This window comes from Microcaecilia unicolor, chromosome 6, assembly GCF_901765095.1.
Source record: "Microcaecilia unicolor chromosome 6, aMicUni1.1, whole genome shotgun sequence".
Taxonomy (NCBI): domain Eukaryota; kingdom Metazoa; phylum Chordata; class Amphibia; order Gymnophiona; family Siphonopidae; genus Microcaecilia; species Microcaecilia unicolor.
Window position 1 is genome coordinate 246,414,632 of NC_044036.1, and position 13,661 is coordinate 246,428,292.

Sequence of the window (13,661 nt, forward strand, 5' to 3'; positions counted from 1 at the left end):
TGCAATCTGCTCAATGGACCCTACCTTCCCAGTGGTTTCAAGCTGCTGGGGATCTAGAAGACGTGATCCACCTGTCCACGAGTTTTCTCAAATCCCTGTATTGGTGGACGATTTGGTCCAATTTGACTCTGGGACGCCCTTTCCAAATTCCTCAGCCACAAAAAGTGCTGACTACGGATGCGTCTCTCCTGGGGTGGGGAGCTGGTCCCTCCAGGAACGCGATCTGCAGATCAATCTCCTGGAGTTACGAGCGGTCTGGAACGCTCTGAAGGCTTTCAGAGATCGGCTGTCCCATCAAATTATCCAAATTCAGACAGACAACCAGGTTGCCATGTATTACATCAACAAGCAGGGGGGCACCGGATCTCGCCCCCTGTGTCAGGAAGCCGTCAGCATGTGGCTGTGGGCTCGCTGTTACGGCATGTTGCTCCAAGCCACATACCTGGCAGGCGTAAACAACAGTCCGGCCGACAGGTTGAGCAGGATTATGCAACCTCACGAGTGGTCGCTCAATTCCAGAGTAGTGCGCCAAATCTTCCAGGTGTGGGGCACCCCCTTGGTAGATCTCTTTGCATCTCGAGCCAACCACAAGGTCCCTCAGTTCTGTTCCAGACTCCAGGCCCATGGCAGACTGGCATCGGATGCCTTCCTACTGGATTGGGGGGAAGGCCTGCTGTCCCGTTCCGGGCCCTTACCTGGCGGTCCGCGGGCAGGAGCGGGAACCAGGGGCGCCCGGGGAATCCGGGATGGCAGGGAGAGGCTGCCGAAGGGATCGGCGCTGCCGCAAGCTGCTCCGAGGCCGGCGATCCAGAGGAGCGAGCGCCGGCCTCGGAGAAGGAGATCCGCCGGCCAAGATGGCGGCGCCGGCGTCATCGTCCTCCTCGCTGCAGCGGGACCAGCGAGGAAGCTCCGCCCACTCGCGCCGGATTGGCGCGTCCGCGCAGAAACTCCGCCCGCCGGACGGGAGGACCAATCCGGGTCCCTCTGCCTGCCTGGGCAAAGAGGATTGGTTCCAGCTGTTACCCCAGGAAGGACGAGCGGGGGATTTAAAACGAAGATACGGAAGGGGTCCAGTGCTTCCGTTTCGTTGTCAGAAGCCACGTTCCAAGACTGCGTTTGTTCCTAGTGTTCAGCTAGCTGTCCTGCTAGCCACCTCCTGTATAGACTGTGTTCCGTTCAGCTAGCCGTCCTGCTAGCCACCTCCTGTAGAGACTGTGTTCTGTTCAGCTAGCCGTCCTGCTAGCCACCTCCTGTATAGACTGTGTTCCGTTCAGCTAGCCGTCCTGCTAGCCACCTCCTGTAGAGACTGTGTTCTGTTCAGCTAGCCGTCCTGCTAGCCACCTCCTGCAGAGACTGTGTTCCGTTCAGCTAAGCCGTCCTGCTAGCCACCTCCGGTGGAGACGGTGCTTCCTTCCGCTAGCCGTCCTGCTAGCCACCTCCGGTGGAGACTGTGTTTGCAGCTAGCCACCTTGCTAGGGCCTCTGGAGCCTGAGGCCCTCTTCAAGCCAGAAGCCGCCTCTCCTAGGCCTCCCCTAAAGACTGCGTGCTGACTTCCAGCCAGGCCAGCCGTCACCCCGCGGTTCCAGCAGTCCTGCTGGCCGCCTGCAGCTGAGGGCTCAACCCTCGGTGAACGGCGGTCGCCGCGGGTGAAGATTCGGGGTGCTCGGCTGTCCCCTGGGGCCTTGTGGGGCTCGGGGAGACTCGAGAGCTCACCAACCAAAAGAAACATCAGAGACGCGACAGGAAACGGAAGCCATGAGCTCGCCGACGCAACCTGATCTACGGGACCTGGCCAAGGTTCTCCAGCAGCAACAGGAACAGCTTAATGCCCTGTCTGGGGCGCTCCAGAACGTATGCTCTCAACTTTCCACGCTTCAGGTACAGAACCAGGCCGCTGCGGTCCAGGGGGCCGCAGCGGCTCCCCGTGTGGGAGGGTTCCGCATGGGACCTCGGTTCCCTGAACCAGCACGATATGATGGGACCCCTGGAGGTTGTCGGGGGTTCCTTAACCAGTGTAACCTAGCCTTCCGGATGCAACCGGAGGCATTTGCTTCGGACCAAAGTAAGGTGGGCTACATTATGGGCCTTTGCGAAGGGAAGGCCCAGGACTGGGTGGCCCCCCTGAACGAACAACAGGACCCTATTTTGGATGATTATAGTGAATTTCAGCGCCGGTTCCGGATGGTGTTCGACCTTCCGGGGAGACCCTCCTCCGTGGCGTCGGAACTGCTCCGGATTCATCAGGGAGAAGGAACGGTGGCCGACTATGCCATCCGGTTTCGAACCTTAGCCACGGAGCTGCGTTGGAATCCGGAGTCCTTGATGGCCATCTTTATGGAAGGCTTACAAGAACGGATCAAGGACGAATTGGCGGGACGGGAGATCCCCGGACAATTGGATGCCCTCATCTCGCTCTGTATACGAGTAGACACCCGATTCCAGGAGCGAGCCAGAGCCCGGGCGGAGCGGCAGAAGTGGGCACGAGGGACCCCCCGGACGGGCAAAGGGCCGTCCCCTCGCAAGGGGAACCGGGACTCCACGGAGCCCGGGGAAGAGCCGATGGTGATGGGCCGTCAACGGTTGACTCCCTCCGAAAGACAGCAACGACAGTCGAACGGACTGTGCTTCTATTGTGGGAAGGCTGGACATTTCCTCCGGACTTGTTCCGTCCGGCCGGGAAATGCGCTCCCCAAGGCACCCTGAGGGGAGGGTTCTTGGGGCACTCCGCTCCCCTACCGGACTCCTTGATCATACTACCAGTAACATTAAGGTGGCAGGAGACCACGATCCAGACCCGGGCCCTGGTGGACTCGGGGTCAGGGGGCAACTTTATTGGACTCGAACTGTTGCAGCAAATGGGCTGGCCCACGCTCCCGCGGAGGCTGGTGCTGCGAATAACCTCCATTCAAGGGACTACACTTCCCCAGCCGGTCACGGAGATCACCCCCGTGTTGGGATTGCAGGTGGGGGAGGATCATCGGGAGGAGGCCGAATTCTTAGTGTTATCCCGGACCATCCACCCAGTGGTCCTGGGACTGCCGTGGTTACGGTGCCACAACCCGGTTATCGACTGGCCCGGGGGAAGGATTCAAGCTTGGGGTAATTCCTGTCAGGAGACCTGTTGTAAGGGCCGGGCTGGCAGCTGTCCGGCCTTTAATACGTTGCCCGAAGAGGGACGGGTTGAACTGGGCTCGCTGCCTATGGATTATAGAGACTTTGCAGATGTGTTTAATCCCAAGGAAGCGGAGGTGCTACCGCCTCATAGGTCTTTTGACTGTGCCATTAATCTGAAGACGGATACGGTACCCCCACGGGGCCGACTGTACGAGCTGTCCCGAGGAGAGTCCAAGGTAATGCAAGAATACATCCGTGAGAACCTGCGAAAAGGGTTCATTCAGCCTTCTACGTCCCCAGCCGGGGCAAGGTTCTTTTTCGTTACCAAGAAGGATGGGTCCCTGAGACCTTGTATTGACTATCGGGGATTAAATGCCATCACCGTGAAAGACCGGTTTCCTCTACCGCTCATTCCCGAGCTCTTTGACAGGCTGCAAGGGGCACAGATGTTCACTAAGTTGGATTTGCGGGGGGCCTACAATTTAGTGCGAATCCGATCAGGGGACGAATGGAAAACGGCTTTTAACACCCACGAGGGACATTTTGAATATCGGGTGATGCCGTTCGGCCTATGCAATGCCCCCGCGGTGTTTCAACGTCTTATCAACTACGTGCTAGAGGATTTGCTAAACTCCACGGTGATTGTATACCTGGATGACATTCTGGTTTACTCTAAGGACCCCGCGGAGCATACGGGCCATGTTCGCGCTGTGCTGCACCGGTTACGACGAGCCCATCTATTTGCTAAACTCAGTAAATGCGCTTTCCATCAGCGGTCATTACCCTTTTTAGGACATATTCTGCTACCCGGGGGCCTCCAGATGGAGCCGGACAAACTCCGGGCCATTCGAGAGTGGCCACAACCGTTGGGACTGAGGGCATTGCAACGGTTCCTGGGCTTCGCCAATTACTATCGCCAGTTTATCCCCCAGTATTCCCAATTGACAGCGCCACTGACGGCGCTCACCCAAAAGAACGCGAGGGTCCGGGATTGGCCACCAGAGGCGCAAGCGGCCTTTCATCAGGTAAAAGAGGCCTTCAAGTCAGCGTCCATCCTGCTGGCCCCCGATCCGGCGAAACCTTTTATTGTAGAAGTGGACGCGTCCGCCTTGGGGGCCGGGGCGGTCATCTCTCAAATCAACCCCGGAGGCCGGCGTCAACCGTGCTCCTTCTTCTCCCGTAAATTCTCCCCAGCAGAACGGAATTATACGGTAGGGGATAGAGAACTCCTGGCCCTGAAATTAGCCCTGCAGGAATGGAGGCACCTGCTGGAGGGAGCGGAGCACCGATTTACGGTCATCACTGACCACAAGAACCTCCTATATCTTCAAGAGGCTCAGCGATTGAACCCCCGACAGGCTCGGTGGTCGTTATTCTTTGCCAGGTTTCATTTCCAGTTAGTATTCCGGGCGGCGTCCCAGAATACTCCGGCGGACTCGCTCTCCCGAGCATTTGAGGCCCCTGAAGAGATCAAGGAGGCTCATCCTATGTTAGATCCCGCGTGTCTCAGTGCGGCTACAGGGGAAGTCGCACCGATCCAGAAGTTCGTGGCGGCCGTCGACTGAAAAAGAGTAATGCAATGGGGACACTCATCTAGATGGGCTGGGCACTTCGGATATCACAAGACTCTCCGATTCATCGCGAGACAGTATCAATGGCCACAGATGAGGCGGGATATTCTCCAGTTTGTTACCTCGTGCCCGGTGTGTGCACGGACCAAGCCAGTAGGGGGACCTCCCGTGGGAGACCTGCAACCAATGCCCATACCGACCACTCCCTGGACGGAGGTATCCATGGATTTCATCACTGACCTACCCCGCTCCCAGGGCCAGACCGTGATCTGGGTTGTGGTGGACCGTTTCTCGAAAATGGCTCACTTTGTTCCATTCTCGAGTCTTCCTTCGGCAGCCTCTCTAGCCCAGGCCTTCATTCACCACATTTTTCGGCTACATGGGCTGCCCAGTCGGATCATTAGTGACCGAGGACCCCAATTTACCTCACGCTTCTGGAGAGCCTTGTGCACGGCCTTGGGAGTAGAGAACCATTTTTCATCCGCCTACCATCCTCAAACCAACGGCATGGTTGAGAGGATTAACCAGACATTGAAAGGATTCTTGCGAGCTTTTGTTAACCAACGACAAGATAACTGGGTTTCTCTACTTCCCTGGGCCGAGTTCGCTTATAACCAAAGTGACCACTCATCCTCAGGGCAGTCCCCGTTCTTCCTGGTATACGGACGACATCCTCGGCTTCCAGGGCCGTTCCCTTCTACCGCAGTGACACCGGCGGGGGACCAAGTCGTGGCAGACCTACAGAAGGTCTGGGAGATGGCTAGGGTACAATTACAGAAGACCGTGACCAAGGATAAGATCTTTGCCGACCGCCATCGGCGGCCCGCCCCAGCGCTCCAACCAGGACAGAAGGTATGGTTAAGCACGAAGCATCTGAGATTCCGAGTGCCTTCCCGAAAACTGGGACCTCGATATGCGGGACCATTTGCGATTCAAGAACGAATTGGGCCAGTAACGTATCGGTTGCGGTTACCCGGTACCCTACGAGTGCACAACGCCTTCCATGTCTCGTTATTGAAGAGGTTCCGGGGGTCCGGGTGGCACCCGCACCCATCCCAAGAGGAAGATCTCCAGGTGGCCCCGGATCCGGAGTATGAGGTAGGAGAGATTCTTGATTCAAAGTGGCGGCGGGGAAGACTGTACTATTTGCTATCATGGAAATCTTTTGGTCCCGAAGACAACTCCTGGGAACCCGTAGCTAATGTACATGCTCCAGAATTGGTTAAAGCCTTCCACGCCCGGTATCCGTCCAAGCCCGGGCCCCGGGAAAAGGGGCCATCCGGGGAGGATACTGTCCCGTTCCGGGCCCTTACCTGGCGGTCCGCGGACGGGAGCGGGAGCCGGGGCACCCGTGGGACCCAGGAGGGCGGGGATAGTCTGCCGAGGGGATCGGGCACTGCCGCCGACTACCCCGAGGCCGGCGATCCACAGACGCCAACGCCGGCCTCGAAGAAGGAGAACCGCCGGCCAAGATGGCGGCGCCGGCGTCTTCATTCTCCTCGCTGGAGCGGGGCCGGCGAGGTAGCTCCGCCTACTTGCGCCGGATTGGCGCACCCCCCAGAGAGACTCCGCCCGCTGGGCGGGAGAACCAATCCAGGCCCTAGGTCTGCTTGGGCGAAGGGGATTGGTTCCAGCGGGCACTAGCGAAGGAACGAGCGGGGGATTTAAACGGAGCCACGGAAGGGGTCCAGTGCTTCCGTTTCGTGTTTCAGAAGCCATCTCTTGCGAAGACTGTGTTTGTTCCTCATGTCAGCTAGCCGTCCTGCTAGCTGTCTCCGGTGAAGACTGTGTTTGTTCCTCGTGTCAGCTAGCCGTCCTGCTAGCTATCTCCTGTGAAGACTGTGTTTGTTCCTCGTGTCAGCTAGCCGTCCTGCTAGCTATTTCCGGTGAAGACTGTATTTGTTCCTCGTGTCAGCTAGCCGTCCTGCTAGCTGTCTCCGGTGAAGACTGTGTTTGTTCCTCGTGTCAGCTAGCCGTCCTGCTAGCTATTTCCTGTGAAGACTGTATTTGTTCCTCGTGTCAGCTAGCCGTCCTGCTAGCTATTTCCCTCAGACTGTGTTGGTTCCCAGTGCTCAGCTAGCCGCCCGGCTAAGCCACCTCCACCAAGGACTGTGTACTCACATCCAGTCAGGCCAGCCTTCACCCCGCGGTTCCAGCAGTCCTGCTGGCCGCCCGCAGCTGAGGGCTCAACCCTCGGTGAACGGCGGTCGCCGCGGGTGAAGATTCGGGGTGCTCGGCTGTTTCCTGGGGCCTTGTGGGGCTCGGGGAGACTCGAGAGCTCACCAACACCAGAGCGACATCAGAGCCGCGACACCTGCATGTACCTTTGTAAAATATTACCCCCCTGTTTAGTAGGCCATGCTAGCAGCTGCCGTGTGCTAATATAGCCCAGTCACTTTGCGTGAGAGAGAAAATAGGAGACAATCAGGGAAGATATGAGGGGATCCCTAGATGCAAAACTTTGTGTCAGTGTAAGAAGTTTGTGTTGGATGCAAAAAGAAACAGGTAGCTAATGTTGCTGCATAAGAAGAGGGGTGACATAATCTTGACGGTGTGCACAGGTGAGAAGTCTGATAGCCATGTCTTGTACAATTTGAAAATGTTTCAGAGAGGTAGCCAAAATACCAGAATAAATAACGTTACAGTAATCGAGGTGGGTTGCAACCAGAGAATAGAGAAGAGAAGCCAGGCTGAGTCATTGAGATAGCTATGGAGAGAGCATATGAGGCGCAGTGGAAAAAAGCAGGAATGAACCACTGAGGAAATATGGGAGTTGAAGGTTAGCTACAAGTTAAGGATAACCCCAAGGTATTGCAAGGGTTTAGGGAGTTATTTAGAGTGGGAAAAATGTTGGGATGTGACCTTTGACTGGTGACCCATAGGCCAGTAGTCTTTGATTGATTAAGGATAAAGCTGTTAATGGAGATTCAATCGTCTATTGCTTCTAGGCAGTTCTGGAGAGCTGTTAAATCTGGAGCAATGGGATCTTGCCTAGAGACTAGCAAGATATTGTCTGAATATATGTAGAATTTGACTGAGAATGATTGGTCAGTGTGGGGGGGGGGGGGGGGAGAATTGTGGATAAAGGACTTAAGAAGACATTGAAGAATAAGGGGGAAAGAACAGAACCCTGGAGAACACCAGAATATGGAGAATTTGACTCAGAAGTAGAGGACAGCAATTGGACTTGGAAAGTGTGATCTGTTAGAAATAAGAAAAGCCACTGCAAGACAGTACCTGAAATCCCAAATGATGAGAGCCTTGTTAGAAGTAAAGAATGGTCCACAAGGTGCAGCTGTGAGGGCAAGAGAAATGAGGAGAACAGTACAGACAGGTTCATAGATGGAAGAAAGATCATTCAAAAGAGATGCTAATATGGTTTCTGTTGAATGGCCAAAACAAAAACCTGAATGGTATGGGTGAAGAAGTTGGAAGAGTCAGCATGGTTAGATAATTGAGTAAAGACCACCTTCTCTGAAAGTTTAGTGATGAATGGGAGGTTGGAGATTGGCCTAGAGAGGGCTTTTTCAATAGAGGTTGTACCAATGTGTTCTTCCATACAAGTGGAATGACGCTGTTAGAGAGGCTATAATTAATCATCACCAGAGCAAAAAGACGGAGTGAATGGCAAGAGAAAGAGAGCCAAGATGAGGAAATAGGGTCAAGGGTACAGGTAGTTTTTTTTTAGCAAAGGTGAAGAGCTTAGACAGTTGGGCCAAGGAAGGTAAGATAAATGTAGACCAGGAGGAAAGGGGGAGTAAACTGAAAGACTGGGCAGAGGAATGGGGCTGAATCAGTGCAGAAAAAAGAGCTGTATGTAGAATCTGCGATGGGAATGGGACCGAATTGGATTTCTGCAGTAGGGAAGAGTGGAAGGTCACAATTTATGAGGCGAAATGAATAGCAAAGTCAGAAGTTGAAAGATTAGCTGGAAAGGTAACAGATGAGATAAGAAAGGAGAGTTGATTGACCAATGCAAAGAGTTTCTTAGGTCAATTGGAAGAATTATTCACTAGGTTTGTGTAGTAAATATGAGAAAGAGATTTCAATTGAGAATGGTATTGGTTTGAGAGACTAATGTACAAAGTGAAAGAATCAAAAGAAGGGGCTCTTCACCACCTATGTTCTGCACAGTGGAGTTGCTTCAGTAAGCGAAGCTGTGGATGGTACCAGGGTTTGCAACCAGATTTTGCAGGAAAGGTAGGGGAAGGGGTGGTTGAGGAAAGTGCAATACAAAGGGAAAGGTCCCAGGCCTGGGCCTCATTGGACACACAGAATGAAACGAAATCACCTGGAAGGGAATTAAACAACAGAGGAACTGAAGTAGGGTTCACTCTCAAAAAGGTGGATGATGAAGGTGAAGGGGAGGGGAGTTAGGGGACTAGATTTTGGGAGCATCAGGGAAAATGAAATCAAGTGATCTGTTCATGGAAAAGTGAGAAAGGAAAATGAAGAAACAAATTGTCTGAAAATCTTGTGCAAGCTAAGTCCAGAGTGTGGCCAGCTGTATGAGTAGAAAAAGGAGCCTGTTGAATAAGATCCAGTTCTGTAAGAAAGGAGACAAAAGACCTGCTGGAAGTCCAAATGAAAATTAAAATCTCCTAAGATTAGGAGATTGGAGAAACGGACCACAGCATCTGAGAGACAGTGGGTCAAAGCATCCTGATAGAATCAAGAAGAGGAGGAACATATAAGAGGAGAATGTGCATGGAGGGAGTAAACCTCAGAAGTAGAAGAAGAGCATCAGGAAAAGGGAGTAAGCTAGATGAGATGTCAGTGAAAGGGAGGGAAGAGGGTGCTAAACAGGCAACTCCTCCCCCTCACTTGTTAGTAGATCTAGGGGAGGAGAAAGCGGCATAATTTGACTGGAGACATTGAGTCATTTATAGATTGCAGACAACAGGCTGGAGTATATAGAATGGTTAGCTTGGCCAAATATTTGGGAAGGCCCATATATATCACTTTATCAGTTAGAACAAGTATTTTAAATTGGACTCTATACTGAACAGAAAGTCAATGTAATTTATTAAATAATGGGATAAGATGATCTCCTTGTTATGCAGAACACAAAATATGTGCAACAACATTTTGAAGAGACTGGAATCTTTTAATATCAGCTTTGGGTAGCCTGGAATATATTATGTTATAGTAGTCCAGTTTTGAGCCAATAAAGGCATCAACTACAGAAGACGTCTGACCGCTGTGCTTGCCAACAAGGGTTTTGCCACCAAGTATTAGGTCTTGTTTGCCAGAGGGATTAAATACTTATTTCCCTCTGCAGAATGCAAATAAATTCATATACTTTCCACAATGTGATTTTCCGGATTTAATTTGTGATGTGCTATCTCTCACTGTTACCAATAACCTACCCTTCAATTATGGGCTGCTCATGTCTTTGTCAGTGGGCAAACTTACAAAATCAGCAAGGGATCAAATACTTATTTCCCCCACTGTATATAGTTTGTTACACCCACATATTTGAAGTGTTCAAGATGTTTTGAGGGCGCTGGTTTGAAATTGTAGCTGAATTATCATATTACCCCTGCTGTGTTGAAAGACATTGGGACTTTGAGAGAGATTTGCAGGCATTGCTTTCATTATATTAATAACTCCACCATGCATATTCAATGTGAGTATCCTGAAAAACAGACTGGCTGGTTGTGTCCCAAGGACTGGATTGAGAACCACTGCCTTAGGCATATGGACAGTCTGGTCCTTTCTTTTCCCTCCCCCCAAAGGAGATAACAGCTGATGATGTAAAACAGGTGACACACACAGCAAGGTGGCTGCCCATAAGCCTTGCCTATTCTGCCTATTGATAAATTTGTCTCTGGCTACACTGCCAGAGATACTTTCTGCTTTCCCTGGTAATTCTTTAGTACTAGTCAATCTGTAGCTGCTTTCTTCTGGGGTTCAGAGGTCAGTCAGGTGTAAAGAAATAGAAACCAGATGCAGCCCATGGGTGATGCAGAGGGATGGAAGACCACGTACAGAGAGATTCATTGTGGGGTATCATTTGCATAAATCAGTAGGGGCTGAAAAGTGGGCCCATATGTGAAAAACACAGTCGCTCATAGGTAGGACTGGCCCTGATAGACAGAGAGAAATTTCCTTTTCCCCTCTTACCCCCAGGAATAATTATACTTTCTTCTGCAGGTTGTGCAGGACAATATGACTGGGTTGTGCTGAAAATTTTCTATGCTGAAGCTATGTTTTAAACTGTGTACTGGCATCTTTTGGTGTGTCTTACTGCTTCAGATTGTCACTGCATTCAGGCAGAGGAAGTTGGACCTGTGCACCAAAATGTTTTAGGTTTGTTCAGGGCCAGATTTAATTACACTGCTTGTGAGGAGAGGCGCCCCCCCCCCCCAATCATTGGGGGATATCAAGCCCCAGATTTTGGTTGTCTTCAGAATTTGGCACCCCAGGCATGTGCCTATGTTGCTTGTGCCTAAATCCAGCCTGAGTTGTTTTCTTATTTTTAAAATTTCTAGATGCCTAATCAATAATCAGCCTTAAACCTATGTAGAATATTCCCAATGTGAACAATGGGACTATTAATTTTAACTGATAAACACCACCCTGCTTCCCCTACCCAATCTCCATTACACCACAGACCTTTTCCATAGAAGTTTCTTAAATTAAAAAAAAATAACACTCAGGAAAAATTGACTTTGACCCTGCACTGAACAGTCCAGCAGCTATTCCTCTGCTTGTGTCAATGATATATCAGCTTTTCAAGCGAGAGAATGCCATCTAATTGCACAATATGATTGGCTACTCCAGTCCTACATCAGGAATTGGGTAATGTATATAAGATGCATTAGCTGCTTCTTGTCATACTGTTTTTGCAGGTCCATATTAAGAGGCTGAAATCCCCATATGAAAGTCAGTGCACTGAAGGAGAGAACGTCAAAAACTACTACAAGGATAGTTATGGAGCAGGTTACACGAGAGAGGTACGGATTATGTGTTATATTGATTACAGGTATTGTCATGACTCTTGGAGCTTGGTAATTAGAAGCCCCAATATCATGGAGCATAACCCTGGCCCAGCAATCACCTGAAGTCTCTATTATTTTATGAAGTCTCTTTTATTGAATAAATCACAGATAATTTACTCACAGATAGATGTTCAGGATACAGAGACTTCTTAATCTGGAGGCTGTGGGAGGTGGAGATCTGAAGAGAGGTAGTTGTATTGCAGGGGGAGGAGAAGATAGTTGAACAGGTAGAAATAGTCCAAAGCTGGGTGACTGCAATGTGCAATATCTCATTTGGAAGAAGATATTTACAGGGTAAAAAATCCAGGTTCGTTACAGGGAGTTTGAGCAGGACAGAGCTGTCTGGAGCGAGATGGTGTTGGCTCCATGTCCCTGGCTGTAATGGAGGAAGAAGCCCCTCGTGGCTGAAAGGACAAAGAAGTGGTGGGGCTTCACACAGGGAGGAGCAGATAGAGACCAATGGGGACAGAGCCTGCTATCGGATAGCAAGGGGTAGTCCTAGAGATAGGAGGGAAAGGTCATACCTGGCTGACCTCTGTGGACAGAATAGTAAGACTGAGCAGGAAGACAAAAGAGCCAAGCTTGGCAGAGAGAGAGGGAGAGAGAGAAGGTCTGAGCAGCCTCACAACCAGTGATAGCAGTTCTTACACAGCCAAACAAGTGTGGTTGCACTGCCTGTGAACTACATTACCCACCGTGCATTGCTCATGTATTTTTCCAGTGGGGAAACTGCAGCAATGATAGTCCTTGGGACTGAGAATAACAGTAAAGGCATTACACACATTTTAGGATCACGTTATAAACTAGTGCGAGGCTGTCGGAGGACAGAACACTCCCCGCCTGGTATCGGTAGATACCACTATCCTTATTATCACACTTTATCAAATTAATCGCATGCAAGGTCCATTATTGACATTCAGGCTGTCCATCGGCTGTCACGATCCCAGACTTCAAACAAACAGTCGCGAACTCTGGAACAATGTGAGTTCTTGACCTATTGTCGTCGAACGGCAGCAGGAGGCAAACCTCCCGAGCAGGACTGGACTAACAAGCTTGGTTTGGCTGGAACCAGTTGCTAGGACGGACTTGGCTTAGCAGGAACAGGATTCAAGATGCTGGAACCAGGTTCAGGATGCTCGAACAAGCTGGACGGGAACAGGATTCAGGATGCTGGAACAAACTTGGCAGGAATGGGAGCTGAAAGCAAACAAAGCAGAGACGAGCAGGCAGGGGACTGGAGCTGAAGACAACCAGGATAGACACAAGCAGGATACAAAGCTAGTCCTCACAGACAAACAACAGGACTAAGGCTGAAGCTAAGGCAGAGAGGGACTAGAACAAACAAGGCAGGCTAGGCAGGACACAAACCCGACCTAGAGACAGACAACAGACTAAGGCTGGCGCTAAGGTAGAGGAGAACTAGAACAAGCAAGGCTGACTAGGCAGGACACAAATCTGACCTACACAGAGAAACAACAGAACTACGGCTGAAGGTTGAACAGCACACAAACAGACTGAGAAGAGCAGAGGCAGAAGTGCCCATAGGCACACAGACTATGAACGAGGTAGAAGTGCTACGCTTCCTTATAAACAGGACAGAGGCAGGAAATACACAGAACCCAAAGTGAGGCTTGACACACACAGGAGAGAAACACGCAAACAGTAGCCAGCACAGCAGCTGACCCTCAGGACAAGGTGTGGACCAGAGGGGGATCACGGGTGTGGACCAGAGGGGGATCACGACCACAGTTGTGGTACTGGCTGTAGGGTCATCTTCTTCATCACACAGGAGCTGAAACGAGAGACAGACAACAACAACACTAGACAACACAAAAGAGAGAGAGAGTCTTTGAGTCCTTGGTCTTCATGGGAGGATGGCGACTCTCTGTGCTTGTGCTTCTTTGGGTGGTCCAGGTAGCGAAATCTTGGCGGTGGGTCTTACGGGCCATTCACTGTAGACAGGATGCTTCGT

The 13,661-nt window shown here is 51.2% G+C and overlaps 1 protein-coding gene across 1 annotated transcript in view; it reads left to right on the top strand.

Moving 5' to 3' along the window:
- Positions 1–13,661, top strand: part of LOC115472526 (degenerin deg-1-like) — a 217,745-nt gene that overhangs the window by 84,650 nt on the left and 119,434 nt on the right. The window contains exon 5 of the mRNA XM_030206818.1: positions 11,540–11,644. Coding sequence (XP_030062678.1) covers positions 11,540–11,644 — 105 coding nt within the window. The remainder of the gene's footprint in view (positions 1–11,539; positions 11,645–13,661) is intronic.